Source organism: Festucalex cinctus, chromosome 11 (genome assembly GCF_051991245.1).
Source record: "Festucalex cinctus isolate MCC-2025b chromosome 11, RoL_Fcin_1.0, whole genome shotgun sequence".
Lineage (NCBI taxonomy): Eukaryota > Metazoa > Chordata > Actinopteri > Syngnathiformes > Syngnathidae > Festucalex > Festucalex cinctus.
This window is the reverse complement of record NC_135421.1, coordinates 16,477,112-16,501,892: the sequence shown is the minus strand read 5'-3', so window position 1 is coordinate 16,501,892 and position 24,781 is coordinate 16,477,112. Positions and strand designations below refer to the sequence as shown.

General features: G+C 39.8%; 1 protein-coding gene across 4 annotated transcripts in view; it reads left to right on the top strand.

Annotated features, from left to right (window-relative positions):
• The window catches only part of col18a1a (collagen type XVIII alpha 1 chain a), a 78,072-nt gene that overhangs the window by 33,424 nt on the left and 19,867 nt on the right, over window positions 1-24,781 (top strand). For 3 of the 4 annotated variants that reach the window (XM_077537416.1, XM_077537415.1, XM_077537414.1), the window contains exons 1-4: window positions 6,863-7,388; window positions 14,615-15,156; window positions 18,195-18,278; window positions 22,615-22,686. In XM_077537416.1, coding sequence (XP_077393542.1) covers window positions 6,950-7,388; window positions 14,615-15,156; window positions 18,195-18,278; window positions 22,615-22,686 — 1,137 coding nt within the window. In that variant the 5' untranslated portion in view covers window positions 6,863-6,949. Of the gene's footprint in view, window positions 1-6,862; window positions 7,389-14,614; window positions 15,157-18,194; window positions 18,279-22,614; window positions 22,687-24,781 lie in introns of those variants that run through there. The other variant, XM_077537417.1, reaches the window with a different exon arrangement.

Genomic DNA, 24,781 nt, shown 5'->3' with positions numbered 1-24,781 from the left:
AGCAATGCTTTGTGTTTGAAGCATTTGCTCCAAAAAAGCTGGCCTGTGTTTACTCTGCGCCTCAGCTGTGTGATCGTAGTTGGACTTTTGTTTGTGTGCGTGTCCGCGTGTACACGCATAAGTATTTCGACCATATGTCCACACGGCCTGAGTGTCTGCTTGTGTGTGCTCAAAGCGAGCGCCTCTGAGCTCGTTAAAAAAAAAAAAAATGCCGAAGATGGTGAGTGCGGCCGGAGGTCGGTGACCCTCACTTGCTGAAATAACACCGGTGATGTTGCAATGGGGTTGAGTGAGGGGAGGTTGGGGGATGAAGTGCCTCGGAGATTTGACACCAACGTTTTTTTGTCTTTTCAATCTGCGTAACCTCTGTATGGGTTCAAACGTCTCTATTTGGACAGCAGTTAGACTTCTTGCTGAGGGCAGAACCCCCAAATCAAAAGTGTACAGCTGCAATGCAATTGTGTGTGCGTGTGTGTGTGTTTGTGGGGGGGGGGGGGGGGGGGCAGATTTACTTGAGTTCATTCAGGGGCTACATTTGCTTCAATTGGATTCAATTGAATCATTTGACTGCGATTGGCTGGCAATCGGTTCAGGGTGTACCCCGCCTACTGCCCATAGCCAGCTGGGATAGGCACCAGCACCCCCCGCGACCCTTGTGAGGAGGAAGCGGTTCAGAAAATGGATGGATGGATGAATCATTTTAAATTATTTTAAATTTACACAGCCATCTGGAAATCATGGACTCATCAGACCGCACAAACTATAGTGTTAACTAATCCGAAATAGGTTGCAAGTGTATACATAAAAAGGCCACACCCCTTTTTGACAAAAAAAGTCAAAATTCCTCCGATTGATTTAGTGTTGTGTCATCACTATCAATAAGCAGGGGTGTAATGATAACCGGCAATATCGTGATATCGCGATATTAAAACTGCCACAAATTATCGTCATCATCGTGTCACAATATTAAAAGCAGCACATCTGTCGGTTGATTTAAACTTGTGCAGTCCTAGCACCCCTTTTTTTTGTTTTTTTTTGTGCAGTTTAATTTTCACAAGGCATGTTTTGGCCCTTCCATGTTTAAAATTCACGCTAATGGTCAGATGAAGGGGAACGTAATATGCTTGTGACGCGAGTCAATATGTGGAGGAACTCAATGTGTGCTGCATTAGCAAGTGCCTCAATATATATATATATATGTATATATATATATATATATATATATATATATATATATATATATATATATATATATAAATTTAATTTAGTACATTTTTATTTATTTATTTTTTTAGTATGAACTCTTTTTTTTTGTTTTTTTGTTTTTTTTGTTACAATACTGTGACCTTTTTCTTGTATCACTAATCTCCCCACAATATCGTGATAATTATCGTATCGTTAAGTATAAGTTTTATTAAACTCCAAAATCTGCTTGGTTTCAACCCACTGGTTGGTTTGGGATCGAATGACACAGGAGCAGCAAATTTCGGAATGACATTTACGTGGTCATTGGTGTGACCTCCAGTGGACAACATTAGCAATAACAACTAAAAAAAACAAACATTTTTTAATTAAAAAATTATGCTCGCAATCCGCATTCGACCCCACCGGCTGCCATTTTCTGGGTGGGCTGGCAGTCCAGAGACCCAACTCTTGACATAAAGTACAAGCAATAAAAAATTTACTGCAGTTGATCTTTTTCAATGTGAACTGTGCACATGAAACGTAATACCCAAACAGACTGTCAGATGAGACGGCGTCCTTGACCTCGGGTGGATGATATCAGCCATCTTTTGTTGTTTGTTGCAATTAGCCAGTCATTCATTCCTGTTGATGGTCTGAGCTGGCAGACTCATTCCACGTCTTAAGTTTCATTCTTTTTTGTCTGGCGATTTGTGAGGACAGACAGCGAGGAGGCTTGGAATTTCATTTGATTCTTTGCTTAAGCGTCTCGAGAACTTCACAAACATTTCACGTCAACGGCATGAGGTGATAATATGCTCAAAAGCGGCTCGTACGATTGAGACATGATGCTTATAAAATGAAGCGTTTACTTTAGCAAAAGCCCTTGAAAGAGCAGGTGTCCCCTCGGGGGAAGCCCCCCCAAACACCCCCCCCCCCCCGGTCGCAGCAGGCCGTCAACATTTTGAACTCAATCGCAAGAAGGTCCATGGGAAAGAAGTCATTCTTGAAGCGATGCAACATGCTGGCACATGAACCAATTACATTTTAGCTCAACTCTTACTGAGGCATGACAACCCCCCGCACACACTTGTTTAATGTTTCCAAGGCATTTCGGGTGGGTGAGGATGGAGGACAGTAAAACATTGTCTCATTTGAGCTTTGACTCAGGGAATGTTTCAAGTGTTTCGGCTGCAATCCCAAACGCCGCTTCTCCAAAACAGGAAATCCTCGGCTTGTGTTGTTGTAATTACGCTGACACTTTGTACTCAGTGACAGACTTAAAAAGGGATGTCGGAAACAGCAGAGGGGTTCTTTTATGACCATCTTTCGGTGCTTTCCGAGCGGTGCTACAAAGAATTTATCCAAAACTTAATCGCAGAGTATAATTTTAGCTGCGCGTCATCTAAAATAAACAGTCTACCGAGTATGGTAGAACCTTGTGATGCAAGTGAAAGTTTTTTTTTTTTAAAATGGACTGTCTCCTGATGGCCACATGTGTTTATTATACAGTCCACAGATGCCGGAGGAGCACTCTCCTGAAGAAGCAGCACCATGTCCATTGAATTGAAGCAAAAAAAAAAAAAAAAGAGTGGCTAAAACGATTTCATATCACTATTATATATTTTATTTTCATACAAACTAATTGACCAAAAATGTTGGGTCAATATAATTGGGTTTCTTTGTTTTTGGTTAATTAAACAACTCAAAAAGTTGGTTCAGTTCATTTAAGATGCAATTCAATTCACCCAAAAAGTTGGATCAGATGAATAAGCCACAACACCCCCCCCCCCCAAAAAAAACAAACAAAACAAAAACAGATTGCTCCATAAGTATAGTCAGCATTTATTTACTCCAACACCTTTGCGTTATTTAGATAAGTTGATTCTTTTATGAAAATTATCATTCACTCCCAGCCATTTTCACGGAAGCTCCCGGCTGTTTTACTGGATTTTGACTGGTTTTGAAAGGCCCACAGAATGCTGTGTTCTATTGCTATAAACACATTTCTTCTTTTATCAGGGAAAAAAAAAAGCATATTCGTATATGTTTATGTTTTGCAGCAATTAGCATTAGAATATAGCTAAATTTCATCATTATTCACAAACATGTTGAAAACACTAGGAAAAAGAGCTTGTTGCAACATAGTCTGATCTCTTATACTCTGCTGCCACCTGCTGGCTTTTTTTTTGTAATAACTATCATTGCTGTAAGCGACCTCTTCAGGTCAGAAGCTGCATCAAAGCCTTCTGTATGTTCTAGCATAAAAAAAAAAACAAAAACAAAAAAAAAACACGTATAAATATATTTTTGGGAGTGAAGGACAAAGTATTAAAAACGTATTTATACGTTTTTGGGATTGAATGAGTTTTAATATTTATTTTCTGGATATCCCTGATATGTCAGTTTAGGCTTTCAGATTAAAAAGTGTTGCCTCCTTGAAGAAGCTAGAATGAGGAATTTTTAACAAAAAACAAACAAACAAAAAACAGGGATGAAGCGGCTCTCGAGGGAAGCAACTACATCTTAAAAACATTTGACACCTTAGTTTTTTTTTATTTTATGTATTTTCATTTGCAGAGCTTTCAATAATCATTTGTGAGTGCTTTTTGAAACACGTTTAACTATAGCATCGAGGATTGCTACTCATTTAGACGAGTATGCAGCCTTTCAGCACACCTTGAACCAAAATATCTCCGATGTGATGGTGTCGCCTAATATGGACAATCGCTGCTCATCCGCAACTTCTCAGCCTTGAAAATCTGATCTATTATTAGAACAAGGTGCTGCGGTGTGACCGCAAGATTTTTAGCAAGTATGCATGTGGTGACTCTTGAGCAATGATGATTGGTTAGTATCACTATTATTTAGTGATATGAAGTCATTAACTCATTCACTCCCAAACATTTTTGTTTTCCTGGATTTTGCAAGGCCCGCGAAATATTGTGTTCTATTGCTATAAAAATATGGAACCTACCAAAAGAGAGATTAGAGTCTCTTCTTTGATCAGGAAAAAAAAAGTATATTCCTATGTGTTTCCGCTGTGCAGCAATTTGCAATAGAACATAGCGAAGTTTCATCATTATTCACAATTCTGCTTAGAACTGTGGGGAAATCAGCTTGTTTTAACATGGCCTGGTTTATGATCTCTTATACTCTGCTGCCACTCAACCATTTTCTGCAGTAGAGAGACTGCATCAAAGCCTTCTCTATGCTCTGGAATAAAACAAAAAACAACCAAAAAACGTATAAATACGTCTTTGGGACACTTAAAACATTTAAAATATGACGTATTTATACGTTTTTGGGAGCTAATGAGTTAATGATTAATTGCTCGTAAAGAGCTGCTTGTTGGTGACACAAAAAGCCCAAAATGGCTGTTTGGATTATTGCAGTTGGTGGGTTAAGGACACTCGAGCTGTTTTCAATTCAATGCTATGCATGCCTGTGTAGTGTTCGTGTGAACCAAATGAATTTCTTTAGTTTTAGGCTAATCATTAGCAACCAGGCAACAGACTGGATTTATTACCTAAAGGTTTATTAACTAGTTCCACCTACACGCTGACAAACGGTGATGCGGATCGTTGAGTGTGGCCACAGGAAAGGTTGATGCTGAGCGTGGGTTTTGTCAGCTTCCGGCAATCAAGATTGGCAGGATTGCAAAGTCACAATTTTGTTTAGGCCAAAATAACAATTTTGACAGTTTTTGGAGTCGACAACGGCTAATGTGGCGCGTCTCTAATCTATTTTAAACTGCAAGTAGAACTTTGGGACAGATTGCCGCAGACGTTTTGGTGGATTTTTTTTAAATTAAACTCAAGATCAAACTTTCCTTGGAGTCACTTGGGCCATCACGAGTCCTTTAATCATTCTTGTTCAGTAGAATCTTGTCTTATGATTCTTTTCAAGTCTCCAAATAGAATAAATAAAAAAAAAGCCTGATCATGCGATTTAAAAATCAAGCTCTTGTTTTTGTTTTTCTGGCCTGGCAATGAATGAATTTCTTCTACATTTTCACCAATGCAATATCTCAATCGCTAACCTTCAAACAAGAAACATAATCTTAATTGTGATCACGATGCAATCTGAAATCTAGATTAGAAGACGCGTAGACATTCTTTCATTCCGGCAGATAATTACATCGGATTCTCGATACACGATGGAGTTTCCATTTCTATGTTGTACCCAAGATGAGACGTGTAGCAAAGTAGACATTTCAATGAAAAATGTTGATAGCCAGGACTGTTGTAATCTGAGGGCCCCCTCGTATATGGTCGTTTATGTCAACATTTGCGTCTGAAAGCTCACAATTGCAACCTGTATTTATTTTTGATGGAAACGTTTGCTGAAAGGAGCGTATAAGCTGGTCGGAACCGATGTTGAGGGTCTCTGTCAACTCATCCCAATGGCTGGAGGAGAAACCAGTCCGGACAAGAAAGTCAGGCCAGGCTTACTAAGTGACATCAGAGCACTTCAAAACTTGAACGGCACCAGATCATGTAGACCCCTTGACTGAACACTAGTGTTAATTTTATCCACCATTTTTAAAGTTAGTCTCAGCTTTTGTCAAGTTTCAATCACGGTTGTCCATTTTTAGTCAACTATAAATTGAACATTTTAGTCTTTATTTTAGTCCAAGAAAACATTTTATTCAACGAGTTTTAGTCAAACAAAACTGTCAACATTTTAGTCTAGTTTTAGTCAGGACAATCATTTGACCCCTGCATATTTTTTTTGTAAGCAGATTGTGTTGAACATTTCGGATCTAAAACTATTTCACATCAAATTTTCTCTCATCTTTTTGATGAAAAACAACTTGACACACAATTAGAGTGGCTACTATGGCTCCGTGCTAAGCTAGTAAGTTAGCTCGCATTAGTTAGCGGTCAAATTAACATTATTGTTGGAACGTTATAGCCGTTGGATTAATGTTACATTCTAACTATATTATACATTTTTTTTTCACATACATACATTTTTTGAATCCACCTCTCGACTGTCCCATTTTGTGCATGTTGCATTCGCTAGCTGCAGATTTGAAAGGGGGTGTGTCACATGACAGTGTCGCAGAGACAGGATTTGACAAAATCATGTAATTTTCGTCTCGTCTTTGTTCATGAACTAAAATGTCTATAGATTTTAGTCCAGTTTTTATGAAAGGAAGTACATTTTTGTCTTAACGGCATTAGTTGGCGAAAAATGCATACTGATTTAGTCCCAGTTATCGTTTATTAATGAGGGTTTTAGTCTAGTCTAGTTTTAGTCCGGTGAAAAAATGTGTGGATGATTTTCGTTTAGTTTTTGTTAACGAAATGAACACTGCTGTTCACCAACAACAGTGGGAAAACATAATTAAAAGAAGTGAACAATGAGCATTCTCTGAAGTGTCTTGTTTCTTAGCTTTCAAGAGATGCAGTCAAGGGCAACAGGTGCCCCCTTTGCTTTAAGAATTGAAAGCATCAATATTGCACGAAGAAAGGCTTCCATAATTCCAAGGTGTAGGTCAGCAGAAGAGCACACTTTTCATTGCTTTGACAAAAGGAGGAGGAGTTGCCAGGGGAAATATGATGTGGGCAACCAATAAGGAGCACAACTCCTCCTGCTCTCTCCCGCCTTGACTATTTTCAATGGGGCGCTCTCTTCACTTGTCTTCTCTGCAGAGGAGTGTGTGAATACAGACTGCGCGGTGCGTGTACTTGTGTGTGTGCTTTGTGTGCGTGGAGGGTAGTGGCTGCCAGGACATGTCATACTTCACTCAGGGAGTCTGATGATCAAACAGGTGGACGTGCTCAACAGTGACACCAAGATGAGGAGCAATTGTGAAATTTTGTTTTTGTTGTTGACCCTGTGTGCGGTCGACTCTGATGCTTGGTTTTGGTCCTGGACTGGGACCACCACTCCGCCTCCACTAGCGGATCACGAGGGGTCTTTCAGTCCCACCACGGGTAGTGGGCAAATTCCAACTGAGAGTATTCCAAGTGCTGAGGCAGAGGTCATTGAAGATAGACGTGGTCAGCAAAGTGTTGAGCGGACTTGGCAGGAGACGACCCAAGCTCTTCAACTGCTTACGATTACGCCTGCAGTGGAGCTTGAGCATACATCAGCCAAAGGCACAACGGTGGAGCTTGAGCATACGTCAGCCAAAGGCACAACAGAGATTCCACCAAGCACAAGTAAACCTGACAATGAAACATCGTCAGAAAAAGGTACGAGTCCTGGGGGATCTCATCGCGAAGGTTTGACAGGCAATGTTTCAGAAGTTGGGTCTAGAGTTGGACAATCTAATTCTGCTATTTTGTCTGAATCTGAATTTGAGGGATCTGGATTGGAAATCCCAGGATCTTTTGTGGGAAACCGCCAAAAGTCGTTCAATTCTAGGTACCTTCATGGGTTTGGCAGTAAGGACGGTGTACTTTCTGAAGTTAATGATCCAAAGTTTCAAAAAAGTGTTAGTCGTAGTAGCAGTAGTGGAAATGAAGGAAGCAATACTCTTGCTAGTGTTATCTTTAATTTGAGTGCAAGTCAATCTGAACGTTTGACAGATCCTTCTCATGAATCATCGTCTACCTTTACATATTTACTCAACAATATCAATTCATCGGGAACTATGTCGGTACTTGAGGACAAGCAACAAGTGGAAGTTTCTCCACCACATGAAGATGACACTGACGTTGACATAAATTCACCCGTCATAAACGATCACCAGATGACATTTTCAACATTAGAAACTCCCATCTTGCTTAATACACAACCAGATATAGATGACGCAAAATCGCACGGAAGGGTTTTAGCCCTTACCACCAAGGGCGGACTCAATAATCCGGCATTACCTACAAGGCACAATATCACACCTACTCATAACTTAACACAAACATCGGAAAATCAGTTCAAACTCAGCCAAACCTTTGCAGCTACCAATGAAACTGCTGATAGTCGGACAACTGCGAAAGCAGATCTTATTACCGAAAGCCCTCATTGCTTATTGGTGGATACCGCGCTTCCATTTTGCTCATCAATGGGTGGCAAAAGGTTTGTTGTGCCCAATCATCTCAACCTGACCAGCTTGGACCAAATCCAAGTACTCTTAAACGACTGGGCATGGTTGTTGAGGTCAAAGTGCCACCGTGGTTTGGAGAAGTTCTTCTGTCTTCTCTTGCTCCCCAAGTGCAGCTCCCCAACGACGGTCTTGCCTTGCCGAAGCTTTTGTGAAGGTTTAAGGGACAGTTGCTGGACGCTCCTGGACGAGAGACGCCTCCCCGTGGAGTGCCACCAACTTCCAGAAGAGGAGGATGATGGGTATCAGTGCTTGTCGGTTTTTAATCGGAAAGGTACCACCTTTGGCGTTGACTTGAGCAAGTTTTCAAATCCCTTACCTCCCCAGTTTGTCTGCAGTGACAACACAACATCCACCAGTTTCCCAGATCCCTACCCCACAGAGAAATACTACTCTGAAGACAATCCAGCATGCATTGCTGTTGATGCTCATTCTATAACTGCATGTGCCTTCCAAAATGTCATCTGTTGCATGTATTTGTTCCTTTGTCCATTTCAATCACATTTGACTTCACCACATACAATATTTACATGACTTATTGTACAGTAGAGCACGATCGAAACATTCTACTGGATGTCGTTTTTGCACCCCAAGTTCGTATTGTAGATGAGGGAACCTTTCGCAGTTTGAAAGTGATCCTCCTTTGCTACATTTGAAGTTCGGACTTTTTGTCTACCTGTTCTTTATGGCATGGGAATGTCAAAGATTTTTTGGAGTTAAACTGACTGATAGTAATAATCTTCTCAACCAAATGTAATGTACGTATCTGCTGGATGAAAGTAGGGCTGTCACAGACAATTTCTTAAAAGTCGATTATCCTCTCGATTATTGCATCGATTCCACCCATTTTCCTGGAAATGTCTGACTGAGATAAGGGAGCCTCTACCGCACTTGAATTTTGAACACTGGACTAACTTCAAAGTAAAGAGCTTTTTTTGTGTGTCGTTCATAACTGGGCCACACAAATATGGTTTTAAAATTAATTGTTAGTTTTGAGGCATGCAATTTTGTGTCGACCACAAAAATGAGTCCACCTTTTTTCCCTCCAGCCTTCTGTAACCAAACCCGCAGCCCCTTCACGTAATATCAGTGAGTGTTCAAGTAGATCTTTTTCTAGCGTCAGTATCTTTCTGACAGCTTGTTCTGCTGACAGCCTGAGTGCTCAGCGAGTTGTTCAGAAAAGATGCGCCGCAGACTTGATGTGAGCTCAAGTTTCACAATAGAGGTTGGAATTGTAAAATGATCCGTCAATGTCATTGATGACTGAGATAACAAATATGCAATCTTGGGAAGACGGAAACAACCCGATTGACATTTACATTTTTATGCTATCAGGAGTAAATGTGATCTGTTTACTCTGGGGGATTAGCAAGACAGGATGTTTGCGTAACATTAACCTTTTACACGATTTTATGTGGTTACTAGTGTGCTTGAAAGATGGGAAGTCGCTCATAACTCGGTCTCAAGGTACAAAACTTAATCTTGCCTATTAAACTCAGTCGCCCATCGTGTTTTGTAGCCAGGATGCTCCGGAGTCTGGACAATCTCCCACCAATTTGACAACTTTGCGGTTGCATTGAACAAAGATTGAGATTGTATCACTTGACGGAAATGTCACTGGTCCTTTCCCGATTGATGTTTGCCTTGGACTGACACAGTGCGGCCCTGACTTTTTGCTGCCAGAAACGCATCGGACCCCAGGGATCGTGTTGCAGTCATATGAGAACTGAGGATGTTATTTGCTTAAGGATCAAACCAAATATATATGTCCTGTTATGGTACAATAAGGAGAAGGAGTTTTTCTTAATGCAATGTTTTGGTATCTTGGAAATCTTAACAGTAAACAATGCATTTTTGTACTTGTAGTATTGAGAACTGCAGGGTTGCCTTTATTTCACTTATAAATCAACTGGTTAACCAACACGTTTAATTTGGCTTCACCATTATTGAGATCCAATGAATCATCAACTTTGTGAAACGGATCTTTTTGTATTGCGAGTGAAAGGATTATTGCCCTTGTCAGCCGAACCGCGGGATATTTTAAATTGCGTCAACACAAAGTCTGTAAAATTGTGACTTTCCAGATGATTGAAGGTTTTTCCCGTGGATTAGACACAATCCCGGCGCTGGATTTAAACACTCTCATGCCGCATCCATCTTTTCTTTAGCAGGGAGTCACAATGGTTGGAGCCTCATATTGGAATGTTGTCAGAATAGGAAGAGGCTTTATCGGCAAGACAAACGAGCGCCATAAACCTGTCGCTAGTCCATTCAGTGACCTTGGTGCTGTCATCAACAAAAGTTCGAGAGAATGCGGTTAAAATGCTAATGGCTTTGTTTGTGTGTGCAGGTTGGCTATGTGGCCGACCCTGGTGGAGCAAAAACATGCCAGAGAAGCAGGAAAACATCCTGTGAGATGTGAGGGCATACAGCAAGTCAAGTTATTTTTCCTGGAAAATGTTGCTACAACTTGAAATGTGCATCCTGTGGATTATTTCTTTTTTTATTTTTGCTGCAGTTTCTCTTACAATATTAGGACGAAAGCTCGTTTCTTTGAAGAGTTGACATACCGTTCTCTGATGGTGATGGCATAGATCTGTTCTGTCAACAAATTCAAGCATATGTATATCTTACTGTTTTGTCTCATCTTGTTTATGAGCCGCTCTGCTGTTGAACCAATGTTAGCTATTAATGGCAGTAAATCTTTCTGATGCCTGGAGGGATGTGAACATACTGGCATCACTAATTTTCTCATTTAAAGAGATCATACACATTCACACTTAGCACTATCATGTTATTTAGTTTTTATTCCTCTAGGGTTTTTTTCTGCATGCTATGATTAATGTTTGCTTCATTCTTTTGTACTATGTCTGCTTACTAGCAGTGTTAAATCAGCGCTTTGTCAGTGACTTATGTTTACATACCATCAGTATTTGGATTAAAGAAACACAGGACTTGTGAAAAACTAACCAGCTATTCTGTGAAATGGTTCATTTCAACTCTTCTCTGAAAAAATTGCCTATTTATTTTGAGCAATTATGATCTTATAGCACTTTATATGAATATTTTTGCGTTAAGTACAGTATCGGGCATTTTGGACAGTCACGTGATTGTCGTGACGTATCGCATGCGTAAAATACACATTGAATAACATTGAATGAATGACAACAAGGAGACTCACGAGGATTGATTGCGTCCCACGATGGATATCCAAGGTGGAATTACGCCTTACAACTAAGAAACACTTCTTCAAACGCAGTCCAGCCAGGCAGGACACACCAAAGATTTGTTTCCAACTGAAAGCCGGATAAAACTGGCAGATCCAGCCTTTGGCGAGTCCAAGTGGACGGTAAACATCCGGGGTGACTTGTACTCTGCTAAGCTAAGCTATATGTCGTGTGCTAAGCATGCTTTAGCCCACATTAGGAGCGGCCCACCCCCACCCACACATGGAATGACATGAAACCGGACGTATTGAGGACTTTACTCTGAACAGAATTGGTGCAGTATTTGGGATCGAAGATGTCTTTTTCTTGCACATTATGTCAGCAAATTATCGTTGAAATGAGCGAAGACAGCTTCCCGTTATGCACGATCATGTGACCAGGAACATGGTGTCCCTCACGGTGCATTCGAATTCGGATATTTAATCGGTTTAAAATAAAATTCAGGGAAGATGCCATAGAAATTTGCACTTTTATTCTTTGTACACAATGCCTAATCCAATACTGGAAAATGATTAATAAGTGGTGTATCGCTTTAAGGTCAAAATTCCGGTTTCTGGAACAAGCGGGATAAACTGTTGACATGCGGAACGGATCGTTACTCCCATATACATGGCAATTGAAATATCCTGATTTAATTAAATGGGGACGTCCAGACATTGGACACAATTGGACATTATGTTCACTTCTTACTTTCAATGTCAATAGCAGTTTTTAACGTGGTTTTGTGCGTGTTTACATCGCTTTTCAAAACCTAATATTGCTATTATTTGGGCTTTCAAAGGGTTATTGACTGCATATAAACCTAGTGGATATGGGTCAATGTCAGCCATTTCATGGAGCCCCCTTCAGTCACCTTGGGACTCGAGGTAATTGCCTTGCCTGCCTGACCTGTTGTGGCGCCTCTGTATAACACTCGCTAAAATTTGTAAAGCGATGACGATGCAGATCCTTGTCACTTGACTGATAGCTCATTGGAAATGAATAAAACAATTGCGTATGATGCCGGAGGCCTACTGCTGCGGCATCCGGCAAAAATAGAAAATAGGTCTATCCTTGCGGAAAGGCTGCGGCACTCCGCAGCAGTCGACACGCAACGCACACGCAAGCGGTGTAAACGGCACCATTCGAATGAATGGAATCTAATTGCTTGCGTCGCCGGAACGCACCGCAACCGCACCACAGCCGCACCGCAACCGCATCCGGTGTAAATCTCGGGTGAGTCTACATGAAATGCGGATCAAAAATGAAGAGTCTTCAAAGTAGTCAAAAAGCAATCCACGCACACCTGTTTTGAAAAGGCGAGATGCTTGACTAATGAAAGGTTCTGCGACACTTCGATCCTGCACTCACATTTCAAGAGAAAGTCGTGCCCTTCATTTGACAAATGATTCCGAAAGTAAGACGTTTGGAAGAAATATTTTGGGTTCAAATGTGTTTGCATCTTTCCTTGTGCCGTATATCCATCAATGATCTTATTTGTTGTTGTGTTCTACAGAGATCTTTAGAAATGCCATCAAATGTTAGTACCATATGAGAACGGTATAACTTAATGATAGTGTAAAGAGGTTTATTGCTGTCCTGTTAAGGCTTGACTTGGTTCTATGTCAGCGGCGATTCCAAAGTTTGCTTTTGGAGCAGCATGCCAGAACATTCAGACGTATTCCGAGTGTTGAGCACAAAGCGGGACTCCCTGGTTGGGCCAAACACCTTGTGTGTTTAGGATCTCAACAAAGACAGCTCCACAGATATCCAGCACTCACAAGCGGCGGGGAGGCTTTGAACCCGCAGATGCAGCTTGAACGCCAATCACCAGGCGGTAAACCAAAGCTTGTCTTCAAAGAATGAGAAACTTCAAGTGATGTCGGGTAACAGCGCGGTCTGTAAAAACATCACTGTTTGCAATAAGTAATACGAGTTTGTCTGAAGTCGGATGTCAGACACATCCGCACCATGCTCTGTCAATGTTTTGTTGGCTTTAAGCCTGCTTCATTTATCATGTATTAAGTCACCAGTCACTCAGTCACCCAGGGAGATGGAGGAATGAGGTCATACGTGCCCGGCTGATGGAGTGTGAACAATGATGCACTGTCATTCAGTAGGTGTTGTACCAAATAAAGCGACTTATTGACTTTATACTCGACGTAACGTGTTTTCTAAAAAATGGACTGGGGATGTCAGATAAAAGCGCGACATTTTCTTGAGACCAAATGAGCCTCGCTTCCAGAAGACTGTTCTTCTCTGTTTGTTTGAATTAGGTGAAAAGTTCAAACACAAACACCGACAAGCATCATATGGGAAAAAAATGAAGCCACGAGTGAATTCAAGACTGCTTTGAAAGACCTTTGCAATAACGTTTTCTAGATTAACTCTTCAGTTTGGAATACAAACAACTGCCATGCGGTTTTCAGGCAATTACCACACATAAACTTCCTGGCAACATGAAATGAAAATAGGTCATTTATAATCTTTCGTATGATTCTAGCATTTAGACATTTTTATCAACCAACCCAATACTCGGGTTGAGCGATTCCAGGTCCAGGAAAGTAAAAACCCCGAGATAGTTTACCTTTAGCCACAGGTTTTTCTAATCAACAGGTACAGTAGAGATGAGCTGACAGTTGAGTGGAAGCACCTGTGGCTAAAGTCAATCTGTGGCATTGTTTTGACATTCTGGACCTGGATCCCCCAACTCTGCCAGTACTAGAGAACCGAGATTCACCCATCCAATCACTGAGAAATTGATTGAAATGGATGGATTGTTTTTGTTTTGTTTTTTTCATGGTAGTTTGTTATATCTTGACTAAGATCATGTCTCTAGTCTCGATAAGATGTCATTGAGCTCAGTTTGCAAGGTTTGAAGTCAGTAGATGCCTGTTAAAATCTGGCTGATGGAAGACTAAGTGTCCCCTCTGATGCAATTGAGATCTTGGTCTTGAGGTGAAGAACTGGATTGTGCTCCCTTACCCTTGTTCGGTGGAATTTGAAAATGCTTCGATGAGCTTACGTCCCATCAGACCCAATCGATTACACGACAATACCAAACACCTCATAAAAGCTATTCTAACATTGTGTCCTGCCATGCTGCCCTCCCTTTTAGCCTTGTGTTTTTCCAAATTGTGCTCTCACTTCCATTTTTTTCCCTTTCTTTTAGAATCCGGCGGCGTCTCCCTGCTGCAGCTGATCGGCGACCCTCCTCCAGATGAGATCACGCGAGTTTACGGGCCTGACGCCACTCCGGGCTACGTGTTTGGCCCCGATGCCAACACGGGCCAGTTGGCCCGCGCCCACCTGCCGAGCCCGTTCTACCGGGACTTTTCCCTCCTCTTCAACTTGAAACCCACGTCCGATCGGGGCGGCGTGATCTTCTCGGTCACAGACGCCACGCAGCAGATCATGTACGTGGGCGTCAAACTGTCACCCGTGCAGGGCGGAAACCAGAACGTCATCTTGTACTACACGGAGCCCGACTCGGACACGTCGTACGAGGCCGCCAGGTTCCTGGTCCCTTCTTTGAGGGACACCTGGACCCGTTTTGCTCTCGCGGTGAAGGATGACAAGGTCATGTTCTACCTGAACTGTGACATCGATCCTCAAGTGCAGCGCATCGAAAGGTCCCCTGATGAGATGGTGCTGGAAGCTGGAGCCGGTGTCTTTGTCGGACAGGCTGGAGGCACTGATCCAAACAAGTTCCTGGTATGTATAAACAATTTTATGGAATCTGGGATTATGAATAAGATGTACAGTAATCCCCACTATCCGTGGGGGATAAGATTATTTGATTATATTTTAGAGCAATTGAGATGTCTCACTGGAACTTATACTTCCTTGACACTAGTGGTGGAAACCTCTGGGTACCTCACGATACGATATGTGATACAAGGCTCATGGTAACGATTATCTCATGATATGACGATACCGCGATTTGCGATATATTGGCCGGGTAATAAATCCACGATAATCTACGATGAAACTACTCAAGACATAAACTGATGTTTTTTTTCTAATATAATATTAAAACTGGTGTTTGTGTAACATTTTAAAAGTAAATAAATAAAATTACTTAAATATTAAATCCAATGAAAACAATATTTATATTCCTCAGAAATTGTGTGCTTCAAAAAGTCGAAAAATGAAATATGTTTTAAAATGTTAAAATTGAAGATATAAATTATGTTTTTCATAGAACCGTATGCAAAACTGAGTCAGTTGCTGGACAGATAAATGTCTTCCACAAGTAAAAGTAAGCTGATGAGTCTTCTTCACCTGAAGACTTGCGTCCATTTCCCCGCCACTCTTATGAGGCCCGCCCCCTAGTGGCCCATCAAGTAATTGCTCCAGAAGTCATGAACAATGGAGCCGTTATAGTGGCTGCATATTAACTGCAAATATTGCGATACTTGCGTTGGCGTATCGATAATCTATCGGGAGGCAAAGTATCACGATTTATCGCTATATCGATATATCATCACACTCCTACTTGACACCAATTACAATGGTGCCTTGAGATACGAGTGACCTGAATTAGTCGAGACTTGGAAGACTGGAGATTTGTCTTGGTGCCAAAGTCATGAAATGCTCCGTAATTCACAGTTGGTGGGACAGGGATGCTCACATTCGATTTTGGCATCATCATGTGGCATCCGAAGGTTACGGAAAGCGAATAGGCGAGTTTTCCAGTGAATAACGAAAACATGAAAAGTTGAATTTGTGGATAACAAATCGCAAATAGGCCTTCTTTCACTAGCTGATAAAATAAAAAGAGGGTTTCTGTTTCAGGTCAGTTAAATGTTTGCCTATTATCCTGAACCACAAGCAACTTGTGGTGTCCGTGCAACTCCGATGCGAGTTTACGTCCGTCATCATCAAGCATGCGAGACATTGCAGCTGAATAACTCGTGTGATTTCATTGCTCAAATTAGCCTGATCCAAAGCATCAGCCGGCTTTTGTTAAATCACCCCAGCAGCCTCCCCAATGTTGTCTGCGAACTAATTGGAAGTCCTCAGCGTGGGCATGTAATTAACGTCTTTGGTTTTGTCTGCAGCAAATCACCTCGTTTGACCCGGACATCGGCTCAACTCGGTTGTTAAGGAGTTAACAGCTCCAGTTCCTGAGTGAGCCTTGGCTACTAAAAGCTTGCACCCAAAGGTGTACTTTCAGCAAGTTCACTTCAAGTTCATCCCTCTGAAAAGTTCATAGCTAAACTTGTTTTTACTAAAGTCAAATCGTAGCAATAAAGGAATAAGGCATTTACTTTAAATCAATGTTCCTTGTGGATTATTTGCTCTTTTATTTATTTTGTGTGGCTAAATATGGGGAAAATAAGTCTGCTAATACTGAAGGAGTGATGATAAATTCAAAAAAACAGACCAACCGTTATTTGTATTATTCAGTGTGTCCAAAGTAATAAAGACTTCCGCTTCCCATCAGACCAAAAGCACTTAACTCATTCAAACCCAAAAATGTGTAAATACATTTTTAATACTTTTCCCTTCACTCCCAAAAACATATTTATACGTTTATTTATTTATTTATTTATTTATTTATTTATTTATTTTATGCAAGTGCAAACAGAAGGCTTTGATGCAGCTTCTGACCCGAAGAGGTGGCTTAAAGCAATGGTAGTTATTACAAAAAAATGTGGTTGTTAAATGAATAAGCCCTCCCAAAAATGGGTTCAGCATTATTCTTTTTGGCTTAAATGCATAATCCAAAAAGTTTGGTCAATTAAAACATTATTTAGTTGTTTTGTAAAAGAAATAAATACATAAATAAATAAAAGTTGTTATGTTGAATAAATAAATAAATAAAAGTTAGTTGTTTTGTTAAATAAATAAATAAATAAATAAATACATACATACATACATACACATACATACATAAAAGTTGGTTGTTTTGTGGGTTATTCATTTGACCCAACTTTTTGTTTTAACTAAATAACCCAAAAAAGTTTGGTCAATTAAAGCATTATTTAGTTATTTTGTTAAATAAATAAATAAATAAATTGGTTCCCCCCCCAAAAGGTTGTTTTTGGCATGAATTCATAACCCAAAAAAGTTTGGTCAATTAAAACATCATTTAGTTATTTTGTTAAATAAATAAATAAATAAATAAATAAATTGGTTCCCCCATAAAAAGGGTGTTTTTGGCATGAATGCATAACCCAAAAAAGTTTGGTCAATTAAAACATTATTTAGTTGTTTTGTTAAATAAATAAATAAATATATAAATAAAAGTTACTTGTTTTGTTAAATAAATAAATAGATAGATAGATAGATAGATAGATAGATAGATAGATAGATAGATAGATAGATAGATAGATAGATAGATAGATAGATAGATAGATAAATAAATAAAAGTTTGTTGTTTTGTTAAATAAATAAAATAATAAATACATACATACATAAATACAAGTTGGTTGTTTTGTGGGTTATTCATTTGACCCAACTTTTTGTTTTAAATAAATAACCCAAAACGTTGGGTTGGTCCCCCCAAAAATTGTGCTCATTACACAAGCACAAGTTATGGCATTAATACCGCTATATGTATGACATGTGCAGCACATGAAATTGTGCTGCACATGTACAGTCATGAAATTTACAGAGCAGTGTGTGACAGTGCCATGGCTTTTTTTTTTTTTTTTTTTTTAAATGAAGTCCTTGTTTTATCTCCAGGCATTCTGTGACATTCTGTTGGGATTTATTCATCGAGTGTCGTCTTTTCTTCTTTCCAGGGTGTGATCAGCGAGCTGAGGGTGGTGGGATACCCCCGCGCCGCCGAGAGACAATGCGAAGAAGACGACGACGACTCGGATATGGTGAATATACTATTTTTTATAGACTATTTTTTAATGTGCCGTCTCGTATCAGATTCCATATGCGATCGTCATAGCCAGCACTATTAGCAAATACTGGTTAAAGCAGTTTGCTAGGTTTGCGGACAAGTGATCAAATGCGTCCAAAAGTTTTTGGACAGGCTTGAACCTTCTTAATGTTGTTGAAATTGTACGTTTTTGTTAATGTGAGTTGTTTTCCGATATACTTATATGTACTTATATATTTGCACAACAACTGGAAAATGTTTCTTTTTTAATTATAGTTTATTAGGCCCACCGTTATGCTAACCTGGCCCACGTGAGATAAAGTTTCTCATTCATTTGTAGCTCTCGAGAGTTTTGCAGCATTCTTGTCACTGCTGACTATGACAAAAACTAAACCAAAATCATTTCGTCAACACACATTTTTCACCGGACTAAAACTAGACGAGACTGGACTAAAACCCTCATTAATAAACAATAACTGGGACTAAATCAGTATGCATTTTCGTCAACCAATGAAGATGAGATGAAAATGTACTTCACTTAATAAAAACTGGTCTAAAATATATGGTCACTTTAGTTCATGAACAAAAACGAGATGGAAATGATGTGATTTTGTCTGTGACGCTGTCATGTGACAACACCACAAACACATGGGACAGACAGGAGGTGGATTCATGGTGAAAGGTTTAAAAAAAATAATAATAATAATTTATAGTTATAATATTATGATCTGGGTTTTGGTTTGGGTTTTTTGGTCATGTTTTCCTTGCATCTCCTTTTCTGTCAACGTCTCGTCAAGTTTGATCATTTCCTCCTGTGATCATTTTCCCGTTCCCTCGTGTTACCCAATCAGCTCCCCAAGCCACTAGTATCTTGTCCAGGTGTCTCTCGTTGTCTCGTTACTATGTGTATTTAGTTCTCTGCTTTCGTTCTGCTCTTGTCGAGTCTTTGTACTTGTTTCCTGCACCCTGTGAGTCCTGCCTGCTTTAGTTTTACAAGTACAGTTTAGTTTATTCCCAGCTTTGGTGTGTATTTTGTGTTGTACTTTGTTTGTTTTGAGTTTAAATTAAATTATGATTCCGAGCACACCTGCCACACCTCGCCTTGCCTCCCTCCACTTCGGTCCTCAATCCCCCACAAACCCTGACATACAACTTAAAGGGATACTTTACTGATTTCGCCATTTTTGGCAGTCAAACATTAATATTTTGCCTATAATGAATTTGATATTTTCATTATTTTTCATGTACAATTAGTACCTTTTTAAAAACATATTTTGCAACTTGCTCTCGACTGAAAATGACATCACAAGGGCTCAGGTAACCAATCACAGCTCAGCTTGTGAATGTCACATGACCAAACCTAGAAAGCAGTTAGTAGTAGTAGTTTTAGATGAAAAGGTACAATATAATCTGCTGAGAAAAAATATACATGGGTAAAATGGATGTCCTGACTAAATCTAGACTAAAACGTTGACAATTTTTGTTGACTAATACTAAAAGAATAAAATTACACTTTGTTGGACTAAAGTAAAGACTAAAATGCTAGATTTATAGTCGATTAAAAATGGACTAAATGTTATGTTCTGTGATTGGATCCCAAAAACGCAGACACGAATACGATTTTAACGCTTTATTCACACAACTTGACTAAACGAAAAGCAACGAGGATCGCGACGCAACACGACTAAACGAGGCACAACAAGAATCGCGAGACACTTCGCTAACTTGTGCTGTGGAAGTATACAGAGAGACAGGGTTAATAATCCGACAAATAAGGCAGTGAATCGATCTCATTGGTCGTGGCTAGACATGTGGGCAACGGTACTGACATGGAATTATCTGGTTGGCTGTTGACCCAATAAAGAGATTAAAGATTCTTGACATCACATAGCTCCTGACATCACATAGTTTAAACCCAGTTGATACTAGAAGCCGATTACAACAGTTCAAAACAGACACTTGACCTCACGGTCATGACCCAAACTTAACCCTGGCGTGACCCAGTCATGAGTCAAGACCCAAACGTTACCCGTGCATGATCCTAGTCATGACAATAAAAATGGGATGAGGTTAACTGTGATAAAAACTAACAAGCATGACTGAAATTGGACTAAAGCTGAGACGAAATGAACACTAGTGACCACAAAGACTCAAACACAGGTGCCTCACTGCAGGCAACCATTGATCTGGTTTGATAAAACATGACACCCCCCCCCCCCCCCCCCCCCCCCCCCTTACAGCTGTTTAATCTGCACCGGCCACTAAAAACCCGACTGTCTCAGTTGAAGTGAACCGGCGACTTGTTGAGTGAGCTTCACGTGTTGTTTGCGCGGAATCACATTTCCGAGTGGAAATAACTGCAGGCTGCTGATTACAGGATGTGCCGTTCGTTGCAAACGATCACCTCTCTCACAGCTGTTTTCCAGCACAAATTGCACATATTGTGACTTTTAAAACTCTCTCCAGTATCGGACGAGCGTGTCGCTGCCGCAGACGTATTTACAAGCAGTTGGCAGTCACAATTGGCAATTTCCTTATTAGCGTTACGAAACAAATGCTAGCTCTCAGAGAAAGAAAATAAGTGGAGGGGCAATCCTGTCTGTGTCTGTTTCACTCATTCACTGCCAGCCATTTTCATGTTTCGGTTTTGCAGCAGTTAGCATGAAAATATAGCTACGTTTCATCAATCTTCACATTCCTGGTGAAAACACTGTCAAAAAGAGCTTGTTGCAACATGGCCCTGGCTGATCTGTAATACTCTGCTGCCACCTGCTGGCCATTATTTTGTAATAACTACCACTGCTTTAAGCCACCTTTTCACGTCAGAAGCTGCATCAAAGCTTTCTGGATGCTCTTCTTTTGCATTAAAAAAAAAAGAAAAAAAAAGTCAAAATACGTTTTGGGGAATGAAGGACAAAGTATTAAAAACCGTGTTTACACGTTTTTGGATTTGAATGAGTTAACAACCCCATGGCACATTTGTTACTTTGTAAACCAGAAAACATTCATCGATTTAACCATAACCCCCCCCACAAATGCATTGACAGTTGTTTGACACATTGCAATACAGTTGTATAGATTTGAACCCCCCCCCCCCCCCTTTTTTTAAACACCATATAATGCAAACTACAAAAAAAATTCACAAGCATAAGATCAAAATCAGAAATGAAGCCAGAAGAAATTGTTTTATCCAGTTAAGGAATATATTAGTGGTGCTCCGATCAAACGGCCACTGATCGTGATTAGCCGATTTCCATGGAAAAAACAATAACTGGATCATATTATATGTTTCTGCATTTGTTGCATCATAAAGGGATGGAAATTAATTCATTGTATCACATGAGTCTGATATTACTGCCTTTAGGGTGACCACACTAGGAATTATGATTGACATTAAATGTTTGTTTTAGAAAATGGACAGGAGAAACAAAATACAGAATTCTCATATTGTATTGATGTTCGTGCTGCAAGGGGAGGCCATATTTGCACTTGTTACATGTGAAATAAAACTTCACTGTTAGTAAAATACTTTTATTATAAGTGTTACTTTTTTTGCTATTTTTCCTTCAGAAAATATTTGATCATGAAATAGGGTCATTCTTTTTGAATCACCCTGTATTTTGGGATAGTTGTGTGTAGGGGTGTTAAAAAAAAATCGATTCGGCGATATATCGCGATACTACATCGCGCGATTCTCGAATCGATTCAATAATCGGCAGAATCGATTTTTATTTTTTTTCGAAATTTTTTTTTTTTTTTTTTTCGAATTTTTTTTTTTTTTTTTTTTAGGATTCACACCTTGAGCATGGAAGAATGTTATATGAACGGCACATTAAGCCTTAATATTTTTATTTTAATGCTGTTCAAATGTGAAACAGATTGCAAACTGTTTGTGTACAGTGGCTCACGGTTATAAGCCTCAAGTTTTAGATAAATATATTCATACAAATCTTACAGTGTACATGTACAAATTTACTGATAGTATTTTCTAAATTTGAATGGAAAAAAATCGCAACAATCGACTTATAAATTCGTATCGGGATTAATCGGTATCGAATCGTGACCATTCGTATCGAGATTAATCGGTATCGAATCGAATCGTGACCTGTGAATCGTGATACGAATCGAATCGTCAGGTACTAGGCAATTCACACCCCTAGTTGTGTGCAATTAAATACATACAATTTGAATTTGTTAAGTAGTAGTTAGTTGTTGGGGACAAATGAACACATTTAGAGCATTTCTTGAATTTGCAGATTTGTCCTGTTGTCCTCAAATTCATTTCTAAAGAAGATAAATGTTGATGCTTTTTTGTTTTTTTTCCCTCTCAGACCTCAGGAGAGGGAAGTGGCGATGTGGAAAGCAGACCATCGAAACCAGCCGTAGAAAAACACACATGGACGGTGAGGAGGACCCATTTACTTCATCAGTTAGGCGATTTTTTTTATTGGCCGATTTTGGCCCCTACTTGGCCCTGAGATTTGTCGATGAAATGGCGATATATTCACAATTTGTCATGAAACGGTAAATGCCGTCAAGTGTCCTGCAGAATGATTCCTTTTGGCCACTAGAGGGAGTTGTAACTATATTCAATCCAGTATACATCAACACAATAACATGGTTATCCTGCAAACATTTTGGGTGGGATTAGAATTCTGATGTTTTGTATTGAAAAATTCTTCTATTTTTGTGAAGTACAAAATGGGAAGCACAGCTGTTCTCGGCAGCCCCTTTTCTATGTGTTGGCCAATCAACTTCCTCCAGCCTCTGTCTTGTCCAGGTGTATCTTGTTGTCTCGTCGTTTGTTTGTATTTAGTTCCCTGGCTTTGTTCAGTCCTTGTCCATTCATCGTTGCTTTCATGTGGGAATGCTACATGTTATTCGGTTTTTTATGCTCCACACTTTTTTGCCATGTAATAACTCCCACGTAATACTTCTGATTTACACCGTTCAAATTTCAAATTGCTTCAAAAATTCACGCCATCTTGGGAATATATCGTCTGATTTCACAGTACTTATAGTATTCACACAATTTAATGTTAAATATCAACTTTTCCCCATTCATTTTCAATGGGACTGACATTGAACTTTTTCTAAGTTCAACATTCCATGCCCACTTCCTTACATACAACTTATCATTACCACCTCTCTGATGCTGCTCAGTGGTGCACTGGGTAAAATGCATTGCCCAGTAACCAGGAGGTCATGGGTTCGAATCCCACCTCCGACTATACATTGCAAATGTATCCATAGCAGTTATGCTAAGTGATTACATGTACACCAACTATCTTAGTTCGACTTTTCCAACTAAATGAATGGAGGGTACTGCATGCCTAGGTGGCGCTATTGTGTGAATTTTCCTTTTAATTTTTTTTGCATTTTTCCATTGGATATCATTAGTTCCATTTTTCCATCTAAATGAATGGAGGGTACTTTCAGATAACACTTTTACATATAAATAGGCCATTAGCCATGACTTTCAACAGGGCCAAGTTGGCTCACATGTTAAATACTTGCCTGGCGTTACAGAGACATGCAAGTGTTGGTTCAAATCTCGCTTGGGAAATATTTTATTAGCATTCAGCTTTTAGCAGTCCCACGGAATTTCGGCAGAAATTTCACTTTGTCTAATATTTCCTTCCTATTGTTGTTCTCTTTGAATTTAAACTTTTGTTAATGATATCTCCAAGGGAATTTTTCCGACTTTTTGGATAAGACCAGTGCTAAATTTAGAGTATCATTTAGTTTTTGATGTAAGCACAATGGTACCCCGCCTACTGCCCATAGCCAGCTGAGATAGGCTCCAGCACCCCCCGCCACCCTTGAAAGAAGTAAGCGGTTCAGAAAATGGATGGATAGATGGATGTAAGCGCAATGACATTACATTGTTTTACATTGAGCTTTAACTTTTGTAATTTTTAAACATTTTTAAATACTTTTAGCCAGAATTTGCTTTTGGCCAGAAGTGCAAGGAGAAAAATAAATTTAAAAACAGAGGACAAGGAAGTGGGTAGTGACGTGTCATTCATATAAATAAGGAATAGAAGCTGTCTTAGAATAGAGCCCTGTGGGACTCCAAATGCTAATATTCTCACTTGGTATTTTGTGCTACCCGCCATAATTCTGCCAAGTCGCCTACTCTTCTCTCTGCCCTGCTTTATGTCCCGTTCACATTGTCACACAGATTCCGCTAACACACACTCATGTCTTCCCACCTTGGAAAGATAAGTTACATCCCCACTACACACCGCACAACTACAGTGTGCACACTCTTAAAAAAAACATAGACAAAACAGACATCAATTCCGCTCATGAGTTTGACATGATGGCTGGTTTATCAATCACCCATAAACAGGAAACTGAAAACTATTGTAGCACTGGGCTTGTCAAAACCTTTTGAATCCAGGACCTCTGGGGGTTCCGTCAAGTTTCCCAAGTTGGAAACCTATTTCAGCAGACAGAGTGGGCGGAGTTTGCCGTGCATGTCTGGACATTAAT